This window comes from Loxodonta africana, chromosome 3 (genome assembly GCF_030014295.1).
Source record: "Loxodonta africana isolate mLoxAfr1 chromosome 3, mLoxAfr1.hap2, whole genome shotgun sequence".
Taxonomy (NCBI): Eukaryota; Metazoa; Chordata; class Mammalia; order Proboscidea; family Elephantidae; genus Loxodonta; species Loxodonta africana.
This window is the reverse complement of record NC_087344.1, coordinates 37,705,249-37,725,853: the sequence shown is the minus strand read 5'-3', so window position 1 is coordinate 37,725,853 and position 20,605 is coordinate 37,705,249. Positions and strand designations below refer to the sequence as shown.

The 20,605-nt window shown below is 48.9% G+C and overlaps 2 protein-coding genes across 7 annotated transcripts in view; one reads left to right on the top strand and one right to left on the bottom strand.

The window, feature by feature from the left end:
- Positions 1-1,261: 1,261 nt before the first annotated feature.
- Positions 1,262-18,621, bottom strand: DFFB (DNA fragmentation factor subunit beta). The gene is made up of 7 exons (XM_003413198.4): positions 18,166-18,621; positions 15,075-15,201; positions 12,286-12,474; positions 11,477-11,556; positions 9,027-9,197; positions 6,728-6,828; positions 1,262-1,581 (listed from the first exon to the last, which is right to left on the bottom strand). Exons 1-7 carry the CDS (start codon positions 18,286-18,288, stop codon positions 1,347-1,349), a joined length of 1,026 nt encoding a protein of 341 aa, XP_003413246.2. The 5' UTR covers positions 18,289-18,621; the 3' UTR covers positions 1,262-1,346.
- CEP104 (centrosomal protein 104) overlaps positions 18,510-20,605 on the top strand; it is a 53,070-nt gene continuing 50,974 nt past the window's right edge. For 3 of the 6 annotated variants that reach the window (XM_023552132.2, XM_023552135.2, XM_064281139.1), the window contains exon 1: positions 18,511-18,866. The gene's annotated coding sequence lies outside the window, so the exon portion shown is untranslated. Of the gene's footprint in view, positions 18,867-20,605 lie in introns of all 6 variants that reach the window. The other 3 variants (XR_010321272.1, XM_023552133.2, XM_003413499.4) reach the window with 2 other exon arrangements.

Here is a 20,605-nt window from a genome sequence, read left to right as displayed (position 1 = left end):
ATACATATGGTACACACATATGGCCTTTTAGAAAACAAAATGGCATCATACTCTGCATAGTTATACAACATAGTTTTCAATAATGTAAATCTGATCATTTCTTACCTAGAAAACAGTAATTTCATATGGTTCAACCGAATACCATAATCAGCATGCCCACAGATGGGCATTTGGAAGCTTTCCCGTTTTTTGTCATTATAAACGACTCTGCACTGCATACTTGCGTCTGGTCTTTGTGGAATACAAACATCTTACCCCAATAGGGTCCGAAATCTTTTCTGAGCATATAAGAGTCCAGAGGACAGAGCCTTCTATTTGTCTTGTGTTAAGACCCAACAGGGTCAAGTTGATGAGTAGATTAACCATCTGTCCCTCAGGCAAGAAAGGTGTGATCGTTAAAGCTGCTGTCGACTTGGCTGGGCCATGATTCTCAGTGGTTTGGCAGTTATGCAGTTGGACAGTCGTAGAATGATGTAATCATCTCCATGATGAGATGTGACATACCGTGATCACCTCCACAATGGGATCTGCTATGAGTAGCCAGTCACGTGAAAGGACGTTTCCTTGGGGGTGTAGCCTACAACCAATACAGGTAGCCTTTCCGACAAGGCTCATGGGCTTTTGCTCACCCTGGATCCTATGCATCTGACCTCCAGCTCTTGGGACTTGAGCTAGCAGCTTACCTGCTGGTCTTGGATTCACCAGCCCCTGCAGCTACGTAAGTCAGGAGAAGCCTCCAGCCTGATCCGTGGACTTTCCAGCCTCTGCAACTGCATAAGCCATTTCCTGGATATAAATCTCTCTCTCTCTATATATATATATACATATATATATTCACACACACATACACACATATATACATAGACGCTTCACAGGTTTTGCTCCTTTAGAGAACCCAGCCTAAAACGAGGGGCTAAGTTGAGGCACTACACTTTTTCAGGATGGACATTAAGCTATAAGCATACAAAATACTGGTAAAATCAGAGCAAAAGCATCCCTGAGTTCAAAGAATTCCTTACTCTTGTCAACCGGTATTACCAGGTACCCACAGACGTTCACCGAGTCCACTAAAGCTCGTTCTGTGGAAGTTGGGCTGTCAGTGATGTAGAAAACAGATTCAAAAATGTACTGAAATCAGAAATTTGTAGAAAATTTTAAAAAGCTAGAGTTTTTTCCAAGAACCACTGGAGTAATCAAAAAAAAAAAAAACAAGCTAGCACCTGTGAGAAGGACAGCGCCTCCCCCCCCCCCCCCCCGCTGGGCCCGGGCAAGGTCCTGCAGCAAGAGCAAAAAGGAGGGCATGTCACTGATGGGCTCATGCGAGGTCCCAACACGGGGTGCTGAGGTCACGTGCGTTTCCGAGCAGGCCGCTTCTTCTTCAACCCGACCTTGGGTCTGTAGATCTTGCTGGGGTCACAGATGAGATTGTGGGTGGTTTTCTTATGGCAGGCGATGTGCACTAATTTTAGATTCTCTGAGGTAAACAGCAGGCTGTAAAAGTACTCCCAGTCCACTTCTCTTCCGTCCTGTTCTTTAACTGCTTCGGCCAGTGTCGGAACAATAGTGCGTTTCTTTTCGATTCTGCAAAGTAAGGTCAGACGGTCATGTTCTGTTGTCACAATCCCACAGGTAACAGGTTGCCCATGGAAGTTCTCTATTACACCAGAAACATTTGAAATGCACTTTTTACTCAGTGGTTTCAGCTACAATGTAAAACAATATTTGGTTGCTTACAGGAAAAAACAAGTGGAAATTTTTTAAGATTTCAGAGGGTGTAAGTGACACCAGCATCACTCTGGCAAACCCTGCCCGCTGCACCAATTGTGCAAACCAGTCCAGGGAGACTAAGATCACCCTCCTCTAGTGCCAAATTGTGGGGTGGCTAACAAATCCCACTCCACATGCCAGCTGCATTCTGTGGAAATCTCAGCTTCCCTCCTTGGCTACTTCAGACACCAGCTGCCCATGAGCCCTTTTCTCTCTCATCCCTTTCCACCCAGGGCTGCGTTGGCAGGAACTGACTGTCTGCAAGCTCTGGGGTCCATCCACATGACTCTCCCCACTTCAGACCAGCCAGCTCCAAACTTGGAGTTTTCCTCTATCACCTCAGGGCACTAGCCACAAGCCCAGGAGTCTACATGACTCCCTCTACTTCAGACTGGCCAGCTCGCCCTGTTTCTTGGGGTCTGATAAGTTGCTGGAACAACTCACAATTCATGGACAGGATACCATACCTGCAATAGCAACCTTAATATAACAATAAGAATACAAATGACGAGACACATATGGTGAGGTCTGGGAGGGGTCACAGTGCGGAGCTTTCATGTCCCACCGACGGACACGCTACCCTCTCCCATGCATGGTCACCAACCAAAAAGCTCCCTGAGCCTCTGTCTTCCAAGGTCTTTATTGGCCATAATAGATTACATCATGCCTCCTGGGGCTTAGTCAACACAGGGCCCCCAGGTGGTCCCTTTGGTCTGGTCACCCCCCATGAATTTGCCTTAGCTGTGGTCTGGCTCTCAGGTCTGACTCTCAAGACCAAAGGTCAAATGGTTTTCTCCAAGGTGATTCCACACCTTGCAGAATAACACTTGGGAACATCCCAGAAGGAACGGGATCACAATGAACTTGATATAATCAACATCTAGCTACCACCAGTACTACCACTGTGGGACGTTATTTAATAAACTCATCTTAAAAGTATCACAGCTGAAACTTGCTCATGTCTGCTCTGCCAGGTCTGTCTGGCAAAGCCTGATATTACCAACTTTGCTTATTTGACTTTAAAATTTTTATTTGTGGATATTAAAAAAAAAAAAAAAAAACTGAAAAGTACAGAGGAAAAAAAAGGCAGTCACCCACGTTCTCATGTTAGAATTAACTATCATCAACACTTTGGCTTATATGCTTCCACACTTTTATCTGTGTAAAAGTTTAGAAAATAATTATATGAAAATATTTTTTTAAATAGAACATTACAAAGAAAACTAAAGTCACCTTTGACTACTACCCATCATCTCATTTCTCTTCTTACCTTATACTTTTGTATTCATACATGTGTGTCCATTTTTTTTTAATTATGATATTGTGTCTTGTAAATGTGCTTCACTTAGAAACAAACTATTCAAAAGACTGTGCAACAACTGGACTAAACCAAAAGCAAAGAAGTTTCCTGAATAAACTGAATGCTTCAAAGGCCGGCGTAGCAAGGGTGGGAGTTTGGGGACCATGGTTTCAGGGGACATCTAAGTCAACTGGCATAATAAAATCTATTAAGAAAACATTCTGCATCCCACCTCGGAGAGAGGCGTCTGGGGTCTAAAATGCTAGGAAGTGGCCATCTAAGATGCATGAATTGGTCTCAACCCACCTGGATCAAAGGAGAATAAAGAACACCAAGGACACAAGGTAATTCCGAGGCCAAGAGACAGAAAGGGCCACAAAAACCAGAGACTACATCAGCCTGAGACCAGAAGAGCTAGACGGTGCCTGGCTACAACCAATGACCACCCTGACAGGGAACACAACATAGAACCCCTGATGGAGCAGGAGAGCAGCGGGATGCAGACCCCAAATTCTCATTAAAAGACCAGACTTAATGGTCTGACTGTGACTAGAAGGACCCCGGTGGTCATGGCCCCCAGACCTTCTGTTGGCTCAGGACAGGAACCATTCCCGAAGCCAACTCTTCAGACAGGGATTGGACTGGGCAATGGGTTGGAGAGGGATGCTGGTGAGGAGTGAGCTTCTTAGATCAGGTGGACACTTGAGACTATGTTGGCATATCCTCCCTGGAAGGGAGATGAGAGGGTAGAGGGGGTTAGAAGCTGGCAGAATGGACATGAAAAGAGAGACTGGAGGAAGGGAGTGGACTGTCTCATTAGCGGGAGAACAACTGGGAGTATGTACCAAGGTGTATTTAAGTTTTTGTGTGAGAGACTGACTTGACTTGTAAACTTTCACTTAAAGCACAATAAAAATTAAAATAAAATAAATTTAAATTTTCTGGAAAAAAAAAAAAAAAGACCATGCAATAATAGGTGTAAAAACCTGTAAATGAACCAGATGGAATTAGAAACACCAAGGCTAGGAAGGCTGTGGCAAGATGGCGGACAAAACTGGCTTGCATAGATTTCACTCCCCTACAACACAGAGAAATATCCAATACAAGGTGTCACTTTAAAAAAAAAAGCTGGACAATGGACAAAAAAGACCAAAGAATCAACACCTTTAAATTATGGTATTGGTGAAGAATACTGAATATACCATGGACTACCAGAAGAATGAACAAATCTGTCTTGGAAGAAGTACAGCCAGGATGCTCCTTAGAAGTGAGGATGACAAGACTACATGTCACATACTTTGGACATGTTATCAGGAGGGACCAGTCCCTGGAGAAGGACATCATGCTTGGTAAAGTAGACGGTCAGTGAAAAAGAGGAAGACCCTTGATGAGATGGATTGACACAGTGGCTGCAACAATAGGCTCAAATATAGTGATGATTGTGAGGATGGCGCAGGACCAGGCAGTGTTTTGTTCTGCTGTATACAGGGTCACTATGAGTCAGAACTGACTCAATGGCACCTAACAACAACAACAAAAACATACGTATCGAGAGAGAGAGAGAGGGTATAACTACTGAGACAAAAGTTTCATGAAACATTGCTTATACATGCCATGCATTCTGCACTTTTCATTGTATCCTCTTCTAGTCTGGCCTACTTCATTTTTTAAATGCTCGTGCTATCTGCTGATATCCTACCCTCCAATGGGTCAGGTAAAGGACAAGAGCAGACTGATAGCTGGAAAGCCCAGGAACTATCTTTGAGCATCAGGCATGTCAGGAGGCACACAACAAACTAGCAGGGAAGGAATGGGAGATCCCTGAACAGCTCTTGGACAAGCATGTGGAAAAGAATTAAATTAGCTTCTGGGCCTCACCTTATGCTCTAATTCTACATGGATTAAAGGCCTGCATGGAAAAAAATAATAATAATTTTAATTTTAGAAGAATATAATAATAGAGTGGGAAGGATTTCTTAACCCACACTTTGGAAAAGATACATCTGACTACATTCAAATTTAAAATGTAAAACTTGTCACAACAAAAGACATCATAGAATTAAGACAAGCCCTAGACCAGGAAAATATATCTGTAACATAAATAGCCAGAAAGGAATTAGAATGCAGAATATGTAAAGAATCACAACAAATAAAGAAGAAAACAAAAACCCAATAAACAATGAGCAAAGGAAAGCAACAGCCCGTTCATAGAAGACGCAAATGGCCAATAAACATATATTCAACCTTCCTAATCATCAGGAAAATGAAAATTAAAGCAGGTGAATCTGTTTCTTGCCCATCAGATGGGGAAAATGCAAAAAGTACAATGACACCAAGCGCTGGCAGGACGTGGGGCAATGTAAATTCACACAGCTGGTGAGCGTATGAACTGGAGCACTGGAGAGGGCAGCCTAGGAACTGCTGGGAAAGGTGGAGATGGGTAGCCCTCCAGGCCAAGTACTTTCCCCACAGCAGTGCTCCTCACACCTGAGCATGCACCTGGGTCATGGATCAGAGGGCAGGTGGATAAGGTGGCCATTCCAATGCAGCAGGTTTGGAGCAGGACTTGAGCATCTGCCTTCCTGACAAGCTCCCAGACTCTGCTGATGCTGCTGGTCTGCAGACCACCATAGCCTCGAGCCAGGAGACATAGAAGAGCATTCATTTCAGAGATGTTTCTGATTGTGCAAAACTAGAAATCACCTGTCTCCCGGTATGGAAATGGATGTTAAAATTGCAGTATATTCAAAACTCAAGTCTTCTATACCTGCTAAAGTGAATGAGCCAAATCTACACATGCATCACCAGGAACATAATTAGCATGAAAAGGCAAGCTGCAGAATGACAGAGTAGGAGACCATTTGCACCCTACACGTACATAAATGGCAAAGGCATACAGACAGGTATTGGAAGGGCAGTGGTTATTCTGGGGAATGGGGAGAGGCAAGAAAGGGGACTGAGGACAGGAAGGGAGAAAAGGGGGCTCCAACCATGTCTATAATCTTTATAACTTTCCACAAAAAAATCTAGATCCAAAAAGTAATACAGCCATTGTACGGGCATTTGAAGATCTTTTCTTTGTCTTCATAAAACAGAGGTGATGACACAATTGTAGCCAAGGAGAGTGTCTTTGTTGAAAATAATGAAATTTTCTATTTCTACTCTTTCTTTGGAATGAGCTGTCACAGAGCTAATACAGATATAAAAAGAGCCCTGCTAGCCAAGAGGTTTGCCCATGGTGTTTAAACCAGAAAAGCTGACAGGCTAGAACAACAAAGAGCTACTGCTTACTGAGCTCATCCTGGTTCAGGCAAGAAACACATGCACGGCGCAGTGACACATGACAGTGAACCCTTGCCAGGGGCTCAGAGCTATGCCAGGTGCCTCCCCACGATGTCACTCTCCCAGCAGCTCTGTGATACCCACTGCACTCATACTGGGAATCCAGGGTAGAGCAGCGGCAGCTCAAGGGCACATGGATGTGGGCAGGGATGCAACCCCAGCTCCTCAGAGAGCCCACTGCAATTCAAACTAAAGCACAATGACCCCCAATCACAGCTGCTAGAAAACATGCTCACTGACAGCTAGGAAGAATGGTGGTCTGTGAGCGTGGTTCTCAGAGACAGGGCCTCCTGAAGCCCTCTTAGGATTTATACTTACATGTGATCCAGGTTCCAGGTGCTGAAGACAATCCTGCTCTCTCGGTTGCTGTAGGGGTTGATGGAGTGTTTAGACAAGCAGTCGTCCATGTCAAAAGGACCCTGCACGCCAAAGAGAACAAAGTGAAGGCCACAGAGCAAGTCTGCTGCCTGCTGACTTCCGCCATCACATTGCCACGGAGTCAACTCTGACTAATGGCGGCCCCACGTGTGTCAGAGCAGCACTGTGCTCCATAGGGTTTTCAGTGGCTGATTTTTGGAAGTAGATTGCCGGGCCTTTCTTCTAAGGTGCCTCTGGGTGGACTTGAACTACCAATTTCTTGGCTAGTAGGCAAGCACGTTAACCATTTGCACCACCCAGGGACTCCCCCACCACATCAGAGGTGGGGAATCACACAGATGGCTTTACTGGGAAGTATGCCCAGCAGAGGATTCAGTCCCTGGTAACATCTGCTGTTAGCAGGATTAAAAATTCCATCTTTGGAGTCAGGCCCCCTTTTTGCCCTCATTACCCCTAATGTCATGTTCTCAGTTTCCCACAAGCACACACATGCATACTGTCACTGTTACAAATGACAGCTCCCCTTACTGGCATCTCCTGTGTCCCACACTGGGGCACTCCATTGTCCCTATCCTTAGCATGCTCCTGCAATCACACGTTGTCATCCCCACCTCATGGGAAACAGAGGCCGAGGAAGGGACAGGTTGCCCAGGCCCACAGTCAGTGATGGGCGGAGCCAGGACCTGGCACCTGGCTGCTCCCTTTCCATCCACTCCACATGACTTCCAACGCTTTCCCTGGTAGCCCAACCCAGAGGCTGGGTTATTGGGGATGCTTAGAGTTTGGACTGCCCTGCTGAACCTGCTGTCCCAGTGGCTGGCACTCCTGGCCACTCAGTGCCTCCATTCATTTGCCAACATTTGTCAAACATACGCCGCGTACTACCACCTCACCCTGCCACCCTGTGCTCCAGCATGCCTGAGGGGCTGCAGCTCTCCAGCACCCACTGCTGCTCACCCCTAGCCATACCTACCTGGCCCTGCTCAGGCTGAGTTACTGCCACTCCTACCAACCCCTGCGCACCATTTGAAGCTCAGCTCTACAGTGTCACCTCGTCCCTGAAGCCCTCTTGACTCCACCCCACCATCCCAAGAGGACGAGCCGTGTCCCCCTGTGCACCTTCAGCTCCCAGCACAAACTGACTGCATCCTTAATGGTTCATGTGTCTTTCTCCTTCTATGACGCTGAGTCTCCCTATGGTCAGGGATTCACGATTTTTCATCTTTGCATTCCAACACCTATCACCAGGCACAGCACACCATGAATACTCAGTGAACGTGTGACGACATGAATTCATTTGAAATTGTGAGTTTTAAACTAACTTGGAAGAAGTACGCGAGGAAACCTATGTGAAGAAACTGCCCTGGAGACAGCACTGAAGAGGTCTTTGCGGTAGGAGGGGTGCCTCACAGGCAGCATGCTCCCGCTCAGACACTGCCCACAGAACCAGCTCCTGTGGCTGTCCACTTAGTGGCAGTGGGAAGGCCACCGTGTCGGCCAAGGACTTTACTGGAAATGCACTTTGCAACTTGGAAACAGCAAGAAGCATCAGCCAGTTGCTCTCACATGGCAGCAGGCTACATCATGACTTGCAGAAGGGAAAACCAGGATGGCATCCAGACGGCTTGCCCTAGCGGAGGTCATCCTTGGCTACCAGAGTGGTGACACCTGTTCCAAATGGTGCTCAGGGGTCGGCCTGGGCAGATTTGAACACTGTTTCTAACCAATGCCAAGACACCAGGTAGCATTAATTGGTGACCAAAAAGATCCCATCCGGCCTCAAACCGTGAGACACCTAGATGCTATGTCATCTAGAAATCTTACCCGAGGAGAGAAAAAAACATTTTTCAGAGACTCCTGAATCATGCTTCTCCTGCCAGCCCACCCAGATGAACGTAATCACTCCTCGTTACATCATTTAGCTACCAGACGCCAAGGCAAGGCCTCTCCACCTCACAGAATGGTTTATTTCCCACCCTGATCATCAGCGGCAGTGTCACTGGGAACTTGTTAGAATGCAGATTCTCAGGCCCCACTCAGCCCTCCAGAGACAGAACCTGGGATGAGCCCAACAGTCTACGTTGGCCAGCCCTTGGATGATCCCAGGCATATAGAAGACAGGACCGCGGCTCAGGGACTCCTGCCCACACTGCACCCAGCATCACGCCCAGGCAGGCGTGGGGGCAGGGGCGGGCTCAGCAGCTGCTGGGGGGCCACAGGATCTAAGCACACAGCTCACCTGGCAGGAGAACCAGCCCTCTGGTGTGCAGAGGCGGTCATCTGCTCGGGCCCCTCTGTCAAAGTAGCTGCCGTGGTACTGCGCAGACTTCAGCTTCTGGCTCATGCGGCCGAGGATCCTGGTGTACTCCTCCTGGGCCCCAGCACTCACCATGGAGGCACATGACGCCACCTGAGGAACCAAGGAGCCTGCTCAGCACGGCTTTGAGATGCCCCAGGGCCTGCAGTTCTGCTCCCACCCCAAAGGACGGGAGGGTGGGAAGGGGTTCGCAGACAGGGATAAGCTCATGAGAGGAAGGACTGGGTGTGGATGGGGTGACTCTGACTGCAGTCCGGGCTGCCTGAATCCCACAGGCCTGTTTAAGCCCCGCCCTGGTGGCACAGTGGTTAAGGGCTACAGCTGCTAACCAAATGGTCGGCAGTTTGAATCCACCAGCCGCTCTTTGGAAACCCTATGGGGCAGTCCTATAGGGTCGCTATGAGTTGGAATCAACACAATGGCAATTTTTTTTTTTTTTTTTAACTCTGATCACAGCCAGGCAGATAATGAACTGAAGAACTGGGCATCCCAGCTGCCCCATCTACCCTGGTACCCACCACTGCTGCATGGGGAAAAACCGGCCAGGCCACCACGACCCACTGTTGCCTGCCGCCCACCACCCAGTGCCCAGCACGCTGCCCACACCCAGTGTAACAGTGAAGACCGGGGAGGCCCCTCCTTGAGGGGCTTGTGATCCACTGGGATCAAGGAGCAGCTGTAGGATTCCAGGGGGGCTGGTGCCTCACACAGTGAGTGAGTGGAGACCACAGAGGAGGGATTGTAGCTCGGCCAGGCCACGTAGGGCGGCTGTCAGGGATGCCTGGGAGACGCCGGCCAGGTCCAGGGAGGGGGTCCCCAGCAGAGAGGTGTGCAGTGCATCCAGTCAGCAGTGGGGGCAGGGTGCAAGGAGGGGAGCAGAGAGGAGAAAGCAGAGCTGGGCCCCAGTCCTGGGGTTTCCTTCTCCAAAACAAGTTTTCACAAAACTAAAATCTAGTCTAAAATGCATAGCCGGGTATGGGGGTGTCAAGGCGTGGGGGGTGGAGGCGCCATCTACAGGGCTGGGGAATAAGACGGCCACATGGTTTATCTCCAAGCAGAAGGGCAGAAACCATTACAGACAGACAGAAACCCAGGGGCTTGTGCTGTGAGCTGCTGCCCACACCCATTTCTTCCCCCAGGCCCCACAATCGTGCTCCACCCTCAACAAGGGGGCCGGCAGCTGAGAACTCCTAGGAACACCAGGGCAGACAGAGCCCAGTGGGGCATGCTGCTTGGCTTCACACTCAAAGCACATTCCCAGGAACTCATGTCTCATATGCTTCGTATCTTCACAGATGTCTGAGCCCAGAAGTCACTTCTGGAAGCAGCCCCCAAGCCCGCCCCTCCGCTCCTCATCCCACTATAAGAGATCTGAAGGGAGCTGCACAAAACCCAATTTACTGGCAAAGTGCAAGGACCACGCAACTCAATTACCCCAGAATGGGTCCAATTCTCCCTCCATTTACGGGCACGCTCTAGTGCCCCACTCCGAGGCTCTCTCTTACTTTGAACTTCATTTGTCAACTGGGCCTATTTCTTTGTTGAAAGGGAAGCTAAATAGAGATCACGTCGGGGACAATGAACCCAAGAACTGATTTCTTCTTGAAGGCTAAGAGCAGTTTCCACCGGGAGCATTTACACTTTAAATCCACATCCGTCTCTTTCTCACACCTCCCAGACAACGGGGGAGTTACGCTATTTAGCCACAAAGTCAGAGCTCAGACCCAACCATTACTCAAAGCGCCTCGGGAAGGTATTCCACGCAACAAGCTCAACTCAGCCCTTTCCATTCCTCAGAGATCAGCCTACCACACTTTACCATGGGAGAGGGAAATAAATGAAAGTTCAGGCAAAAAGAAAGGCTACTGGCCAACCGTGTAGACATCAGTCACAGCTAACGGTGGACAGAGAAAAGCGGTTGATTTGGGTAAGTTCATCTCAGAACTGAATGGCCTGACAGATGAAGACACCCAAAGGTTGGCTCTATTCAAAAACTGTAGAGAGAATTACAAGCAGCTTGGAAGGGGGAAAAGTTCTGACTTGGCAGCTTCTGGGAAAAGGCAATTCCAGTCAAGGGCAGCCAGTCCCTGAAAGACTCCAGCATTATCCTCTGAGGAGAATGGTACTCAAATGCTAGAACCATGCATGAGAAGCCGGGCAGACGAGGAAAACTGTGCAGCCATGTACTTCTATAGTGCAAGCAGGTAGGGCACTGGCTTGTTTCTTCAGAGCAGCCTGACTAGATCTGTACAAGCACCAAAGCGGGGGGTGACACTGCCAACTTCTGCACTCACCGCTGGGACGAGAAGCTCCCTGAGCTGGCTGAGCGGCCTCTTAAACCACTCAGCAACCCAGCGTCAACGTGGACTCACCTCTCTCAGGTAACTCCGGATCCGGCTCTCGCAGCTGTATCTCAAATAGCTTGACTTGTTCCTAAATCGGGACTCCAAACCTGAGAGGAAGAAGAGGAGACTGCTATGGGAGCAAGCCAGGTTCCTGGGGTCTGCATGTGGCCCGGCCCCTCAAGCATTCCTCTGCCCGGCTGGTCAGAAGTGAAGGTCAAGTTCCTTCTTCTTGAGAAGGATTCTAGGAGTGATACGCATAAGATCTTTGTTTTTTGTCTGTCTGTTTGCTTTTTGGAAACCCTGGTGGCGTAGTGGTTAAGTGCTACAGCTGCTAACCAAAGGGTCAGCAGTTCGAATCCTTGGAAACTCTATGGGCCAGTTCTAGGTATAGGATCGCTATGAGCCGAAATCAACTCGATGGCACTGGGTTTGGGTTTTTTTTGGTTTGCTTTTTAGCAGAGGCAGATTCTTCTGGTTCACCAGCATGGGGCATCTCAAACAACTACAAGGGGCTTTTGCCTGGCTAGTACCTCAAACCCTCCTTTTCTGAGAGGATTGTCATCTCTCAGAGTTGCTTCTGCTTGGTATAAAGGCCAGTCTGGAGGGCTGCCCTGGACTCTCTGTGACCCACGTCATGCAGAGTGGGCTTCCCAGTCTTTGCCAAGCCCCCACTTGGCAACACTTTGTTCAGGTCTTCTACCCTGACCCCCAGAGGTACCAGGCAGACCCCTTCATCTTGTGAGCTTATTTATAGACATTGAAGTAGAATCCAATTAACCCTGACATCTCTGGCTCTGAGGAAGCCCTTGCCCATTCAGCTCTCTCCCGCAACGTACCCTCAAACCACTGCTGGTCCTCAGCTCTGGTCTCAGCCGCGATGTTCTCACTGACATTGTGAAGGAAGTCCGCCAGCAGCTTCTGCCTCAGGGGGGACTGCTCATCGGAGAGCAGCTGTCGGGCAGCCTGGATGACGCCCACGTGCGGCTTGTGAAACACACTGAGGAAGCGACCGATGTCATTGGCATCTGCCACCAGAAGAGGGAAACAGAAGGGCACAGGGTCCTCGGGAAGCCTTCAGAGCACGGCACTGCCAGGCCAGCAGGAAAGGCTCCTCCCGCATCCACCTCCATTGTCAGAGTCTGGGCACTGCCAACAGCAGATGCCAGCTGCTCACAGTGATGCTCATGGCCAGATGAAGGTAGTTTCTGTGGTGACATTCTTGCCCAGATCTAAGCACGGTCTGCCATCCACCCTGCCACCCACCCTGAGGAACATGTGGTGGAATCACTGGCTTCCCGCCCCGCGCAGGAGCAGTTAGCTCTCACTAGCACTTCCAGCATCTTCCAGTGCTCGCTATGTGCTTTGCAGGTACTTAAGCCTCACCACAACTGTTGTTATTGTTGTCATGTGCTGTCAGTCGATTTTGATCACAGGAAACCCATGTGACTGGGCAGAACTACCCAGTAGGGTTTCCTAGGCTATAATCTTTATGGGAGCAGATTGCCAGGTCTTTCTTCCGTGGAGCCACTGCGTGGGCTTGGACTGCCAACCTTTTGGTTAGCAACCAAGCACTTAACCGTTTCATAACTAGGAGATGAGAACTACTATTCTCACTGTGAAAATGGGGCTTCCTCATGAGGCACTTGCATCTGAATATGCTTTCTCGGGGACACAGACCTGCTGGAGATGACCAAGGACCAGACCTAGGCATCCAGACCTCACAGCCAGGGCAGGATAAGGAGCATCTTGCCCATCCTTGGCCCTTATGTCATCCTTCTCAGGATGACATAAACCACGTCCATCACCCAAAAGATCCCAGGCCAAGAGATGTGCTCTCGAGGCAAGCGGGCTAATGCAATAGGAAAGAAAAGAAGGGCATAAAGATTGGAAAGAAATAAAACTGTCCCTAACACAGATGACAAAACCTCACAGAATCTACTTAAAAAAAAAAAAAACTCCTAGAACTAATAAGCAAGTTCAGCAAGGTCACAGGATATAAGATCAAAATCAAAATACAAAAATCAACTTTATTTCTATACACTAGCAACAAACATGTGGAAACCAGAATTAAAAATATAATACCCTTTATAGTTATTAAAGAAAAATGAAATACTTAGGCTTAAGTCTAACAAAACATGCACCAGATTTGAATGCTTAAAAACTACAGAATGCTGATGAAAGTAATCAAAGATAGTCTAGGTAAGGGGTGAGACATACAATGTTCGTGGGTCAAAAGACTCAACATAGTAAAGATATCAGTTCTCTTCAAACTGATAAACAGGCTTAACACAATTCCTATCAAAATCCCAGAAAAATATTTTGTAGATATAGGCAAGATTATTCTAAAATTCACACGGAAAGGCAAAGGAGCTAAAACAATTTTGGAAAAGAATGACTACAAAAGGTTCCAGAAGAGATGGAGACAAAGTACCAGAGAGAGAGAGAGAAAGAAAGAGAGCCAAAGACAAAGAGAGAGACAGAGACACAAAGAAACTGAGGGGCAGAGACAGAGAGTGAGAGACAGAGTAAGCAAGAGAGCACACGCCCTAGTCTACCCTCTTTCAGCTACAAATGTGCAGCCTGTGGGCAGGGCTGCCCCTCCCAGGCTTCTCTTTCTGTCACTGCAGCAGAGGGGGCAAAATCTGTACCTCCACTCCTCTGAGTGCCCACTGCCTTCCTGGGGCACCAGACACATCTCCTGACACTTGACTCCATTTGCACCAAGAGCCAGACAGCCCTGGAGATGGAAGGGCAGGGCACACAGTGATATTTCTCACCAGCATGGGGCAGTGGCATCATCAGGGTTCATGTCACCCAGTGCAGTAACTCATGGTATTATCCCCCCATGGACCTCTTCCCATATTAGACCATACAGAATCCTTAGTTTTTTGTGCTAATATTACTTGTAAATTGTAATTCCCATATATCACTCCTTTTCCTTTAATTGAAGCCCTGGTGGCACAGTAGTTAAGAGCTTGGCTGCTAACCCAAATGTCATCAGTTCAAATCTACCAGCCACTTCTTAGAAACCCTATAGGGACAGTTTACTCTGTCCTAGGGTTTCTAAGGGTTTACTCTGTCCTAGGGTTTCCAAGGCTGTAAATCTTTACGGAATCAGACTGCCACATCTTGCTCTTGCAGACTAACTGTTGAGTTCAAACTGCCAACCTCTCGGTTACCAGCTGTAAAGATCACAGCCTTGGAACCCAGAGTTCTGCTCTGTCCTATAGGGTCGCTAGAGCTCAGGCTGCTAACCAAAAGGCTGGCAGTTCAAATCCACCAGCTGCTCCTTGGAAACCCTGTGGGGCAGTTCTACTCTGTTCTATAGGGTCGCTATGAGTCAGAATCAACTCAGTGGCACACAACAGGACACCTCCAGTGAATACAAATAAAAAGAATTAAAAAAAAAAAAGATTTAGAACAACAAACTGAACTGAGTCCCTGGGCAAGAAGACTTAGGACCCAGCCATCTAAGCAGTGTTGTCTACTGCCAACTCCAGAAGACTTCTTCCCTTACGCTCTAGATCTTACAGCAAGGGGGAGCCCTTCCTGGGATCGAACCCCCAGGACCCGCTCACTAAGCCCCACATGCTTCCCCGCCCACCTCAGAGGTCTCTCTACTTACAGCCCTGCCAGGTCTGGCCCGCGGTGAGCAGCACGAGCTCTGAGTTGTCAGGGACACTCGGGAAGTAGTCTCCAGTCAGCTCGGTGCCATCCTCATACAGGCACAGGCGGCAGCCAGACTCGGGGAGCTGTGGGCAGAGAGTGGGGAAGAGGAAGAGCAGGCAGGCCGCTGACTGATGGGGCCTCGGGGGGCCTCTCTCAGAGCGGCAGGATGAGGTTTGTCATCTGCAATCCCCCCAGAGAACAAGACCTCGCAGTGTTTTAAAAAGTCAAGGTCAACTGAGACAAACATTTAGTGTCTAAAACTCGGCGCATCCAAACAAGGGCACTTTGCTTTAAGTCATTCTAAAATTTGGAAAGTCACATAAAATATATATATATGAATTGGTGTCTGCTTGCTTTATAGGATTCGCCACACAGATCCTGAGGGCACTAAAAATAGAGTCGATTTCAGAAAACCACCTGTAACTGCATTTACTAAGCCTATTAACATCTCACTGACAAGGACTACACATCTCTGGACATGCCTACTTGATGAGTTTTCATAACCAGTTAAAAAAAAAAAAAAAAAAAAACAGTTGCTGCTGAGTCAGTCCTGACTCGTGGCGACCCCTCAGTGTCACAGTAGAACTGCGCTCCACAGGACTTTCAGTGGCTGAACTTTGGGAAGTAGATCGCCAGGCCCTTCTTCTGAGGCATCCCTGGGTAGACTTCGACCTTGCTGTTAGCAGCCGAGTGCATTATTATTTGCTCCACTCAGGGACTCCCATTTTCTCAGAGGCAATGGTTAATGAAGGGGAACATCTTACTGAGAACTGCCTCTGTCAACAAGAGTGTGATCAGTACACTGTACTGTTAATTTCCTGAGGCTTGGCTCCCTATTGTTTGACATTGATCAATTTTAGGAATTTTTATGGCAATCCTCCTCCCACTGCCCACCTCTGCCCTACACATGTAAACCAAAAAAAAAAAAACCAAATCCATTGCCATGAATTCCAACACATAGTGACAGAGCAGAACTGCCCTTGTAGGGTTTCCAAGGAGCACCTGGTGGATTCGAACTGGCAACCTTTTGGATAGGAGCCGAACTCTTAACCACTATGCCACCAGGGTTTGCAACCCTGGCACTAGTATAAACCCATTCAGGAAATGTTAGTGCCAGGAGGACCTTTGGAGACTATCTTAGCTCAACCCCCTCATTTTACAGATGGGAAAACTGAGGCACAGAGAGGTAAAGTGGCCATCTACCCGTGAGCACACAGAGTTAGCAGCAGATGTGCGACCAGAACCCAGGTCTCCTGTCTCCAGTCCAGGCTGTGGTGTGATCCAAGTCAGAAGAAGGAAAACTGTCCCAGGCTGCTTCATAAACCCCTGCGCTCCACTATTATGCTCAAGAGCTACAGGAACATTTGGGGTAGGGGTCGCGGTGGGCTGTGGGAGCCCAGGTGGCTAATGGTGAATGAAATGATTCAAGTCCACCCAAGGCAACTCAGAAGATGGGCCACTGAAAACCCTATGGAGCACAGATTCCCTGGAGCTTCTCCCCACCTCAGACGTTCACCACACCCTCCGGTTTTGAAGAGGAAAAGCAGCACGTCTTATTCTCTCCTCAATTTCTGGTGAGCACCTGAGCACCGTCTGGAAGAGGTGTCAAGGACCTGCAAGAACCCTCTTTGCTAAAATGCTGTATTGTTCCACAACTAGGTGTTGAACCTGTGTGTGTGCCAGGCATGGCGCTATAAGTCCGAGGAGGACATCCCACATCTTAGCCATTTTGCAACAGCCCTAATCCCTTCAGAGGCTCTGCTAAGATACTGAAACAGGCTTTGGAATTATATGTTGTTGTTGTTAGTTGTCACGGAGTTGATTCCGACTTGTGATGACCTCATGTGTGTGAAGTGCTCCATAGGGTTTTCAAGGCTGTGACTTTTCAGAACCAGATTGCCAGGCCTGTCTTCCGAGGTACCTGGGGGTTTGAACTGCCATCCTTTCAGCTAGTAGTCAAGTGCTTAACCATTTGCACCATCCAAGAACTCCTTTAGAATTAGACAATCCTGGGTTTAAATGCAGCCCCCGTTACTTTGTAGCTATGGGCAAGTTACTCAGCTACTTAGTCTCTCTGTGCGTGCTTCCTCCTCTGTACATGAGGATGTTAGTACTGAACCCATAGGGCTCTTTTCTGGACTGGATAGTAGAACCCACATAAAGAGTGCACAATGTCTGGTGCATGGTAAGGGCACAGTTGGTGTAAACTACGTTCATTTTTAGTTTCTCCACCTGTAAGATGTGGATGGGTGGTGAAAATCAGTTAACATGCTCCACTGCTAACCTTAAGGTTGGAGGTTCAAGTCCACCCAGAGGCTCCTCCGAAGACAGTCCTGCCAATCTACTTCCTAACAAGCAGACATTGAAAACCCGATGGAGAACAGTTCTACTCTCACAACACATGGGGGCGCCAGGAGTCCTAATCACCTCTGATGGCAACTTTTTGTTTTTTTAAGATGTAGTAATTTTGTCCTCATAGGGTTTTATAACCAAAAGGTAGGCAGTTCGACTCCAATCAGCTGCTCCTTGGAAACCCTACGAGGCAGTTCTACTCTGTCCTATTGGGTCGCTATGAGTCAGAATTGACTCAACGGCAGCCGGTGCGGTTTGGTTTAAACGGTACAATGTGTCCATTAAGCACGGTATGAGCTTAGTGTAGCCTTGGTGGTGGCGAAAAAACAATAAATGAGTAGTATCACCATTAGTTAAGACCATACAGTGGAGAGAAACCTACCCACCGAATGCTTCACCCTCTTCCAGCAAAAGAAATACCTCCTAAGACGGCCCGAAGCCTATAAACCGAGTGTCCAGTTAAGTCCCTACCCTTCTGTGGGCCTTTTTCTTGTGAGTCTCTAGCTTGACCCACTTCCTACCCGACTGGCAGGCTTTGACACGCTCTCTCCCTTGCAGAAGGGCACACGAGCTCCCTGGCGCGCGGGGACCACGGGCCAGGCAGGGGCCACCCCAACCTCTCATGGCGCCGCAGGGGAGGCTGGGCGCCCACCTGCCCGAGACCGAGGCGAGCGCGGGGCGGGCTGGCAGAGGACCTGGAACTGGCGGCATCCTTTCCGCAGCACTTCCTTGCAGCTCCTACCCGCCACTCCGAACTTCTTCTCGCTATGCAGGGCCCGCAGCTTGAAGGTCTTAGGTTTCTGGAACATTGCAAACATCCTCGAGGTGTTGGTGGCCGCCTGGACACAGACAGTAGCTGGGATTCCCTGGAACCGACTGAGGCCCGGCCGCCCCTCGTAAACTACATTACCCAGAAGCCCGGGGCGTGGGGCGGGGCTTGCCTGGACTCAGGCGCATCCGGGGTCAAGGTCGCGACGCAGTCCTGCGCACGCGTACAGGTCCCCCGCCGCCGAGCAGGGCTCGGTTGTCATGAGAGCAGCGGCCGCGGCCCGGGTGATGGAAGGAGGCGGCCCGGGCTGCTCCTCGGCTGTCACCGCCGCTGTGGCTCCGAGGCGTGGGGCGGCAGAGGAGGCGCCACCTGAGTCCGCCGCAGGGAGCCGGGTGCCGAGGGGCCGGGGAAGGGTCCGCCGGGCCGCCCCTCCCGGGTCAGGAGCCGAGGCCAGGCCTACCCGCTGGGCGCCCCCTTAGGGCCTCCTCCCGAGGCCGCAGCTGAGGCTCCACCCGACAGGGCCGCCCCACAGCAAGCCGCACCCCGACTTTCTGCGGAGGACCGAGCCATCCGGGAGTCGCCGCCACGACCCGTTGGAGCCCCCGAAATTGCCGTCGCCCTGATCAGGTATCTTTACGACAACAGCTCACGTTATCCAGCCTTTAGTCTGTGCCAGATCCTGGTACGAACAGGTTTACAGAGTCCGGAGCCGGGAGGGAGGGATCGATGGAGATGCCCTGGGGTCCCCGAATTCGGGCTCGTCCCTGGACACCCTGCTTTGCCGCGTGCAGCGCTAGTTAACTGTTACCTGGAGTCCCAAGAAGCCTGTGGATATTTAAAATCCCAGGCATGCTTTGTGAACTTTGGGTTTCGGACTTGTTGCCAAAAGGACCAGTGTCGTCTTCTCCAGGACAAAATCAAGAAGCTTATTACTGGATGTAAGAAGTGCCCACCTTAGGGCACGGCCCAGCCAGGTTACTGCCAGGTCTGTTGGATTACATCCTAAGAGAGCAATGGATCCCAAAATCTACCTGCGGCTTTACCTCCCAGTTGGTTTCTCGCAGTTAACATTGCTTTTCATTTTCATATCCCACCTTGCCCTGTTATGAACGGAGGACCGATAGTGAACCAGAACTCCATGGATGACTTTAAAATGTGTTCTGTTGATCAAAAGATTGAAGAATGTTCCTCTGTCCCTGTGTAGGTTAAATGGTGATCCTTTTTTTTGTGCTTAAGTTTAATATTCTCTGGGGCATTTCAAATCCCTAAGATTACTTGTTCAAACAAAAATCAGCTTAATTGTATGACATTTAGGTTTTCTTGAAATGAAAACTAGCAACAAGTTTTGTTTCCTAGCCTTGTAGCAAAATTTTTGGAAGTGGTTAAATTGAGTTTTAGCTTTAATTTTTAACTATCGATGAACCTGATACATACTGAAAAGTAGACTTCATGAAAGGAACCCCTGGTTTTACCTTCTGCTGTGCCTGTACAAGCATAACCCTATTAAGGAATCAGTGCAGTGGAGGTTCAGTGGTAGAATTCTTGCCTTCCATGAGGGAGGCTCAGGCAGCCACCATCTGCCTGTCAGTGGAGGCTTGCATGTTGCTATGATGCTGAACAGGTTTCAGTGAGACTTAAGACTAAGACGGACAAGGAAGAAAGGCCTGGGGATCTCCTTCCAAAAATCAGCCAATGAAAGCCCTGTGGATCACAAGAGTTCAGTCCACAACCAATCTTGGGGATGGTGCAGGACCGGGCAGCGTTACAGCTGTGCCTGAGATAGCATGAGTCAGGGGCAGGTAACAACAACAACAGTGAGTATTGTTGCTGATGGAGGACTGCAGCCTGGCACTTGCTGGGGAGAGTAGCTGTGTGGTAGGGCAGCCGGGATCCCACATGCTTCCAGGTCAGGAAGACCATCTGATAACTCATCACTCAGCAAACTTCTGTTCTTCCCAAAGTTATAATGGTTTTTATAGATGCTCAAAGTAACATCCCTTGGTGCCACTCAAGTATCCCACATAATTACTTGAAGGTTTACACAAAGGACACTGTAGGGTATAAGGTGGAAGTTTTTTGGGCAGGAGTGGGCCAAAATGGGATCCTTTCTGAAAAGGGACCCAAACTGAAGTGATAGTGTTGCCTCTGCAGTGTCCAGGCATTTCTTCTAACGGTTCACAAGTGTCAGTGCTTTGTTTTTGGTTTATTGGGGTATTGGTGCAGCATAGTATAGTGTCTGCATCTTCCATCTCAGCTTTAAAAGTCCTTCCTTTAAGTCTAAGCTCCATAGCACAGTATATTGGTCAAGACGGGAAGACTCTGGAACCCAACTACCTAAGAACCGATCCTGCTTGCATGGCTTACTA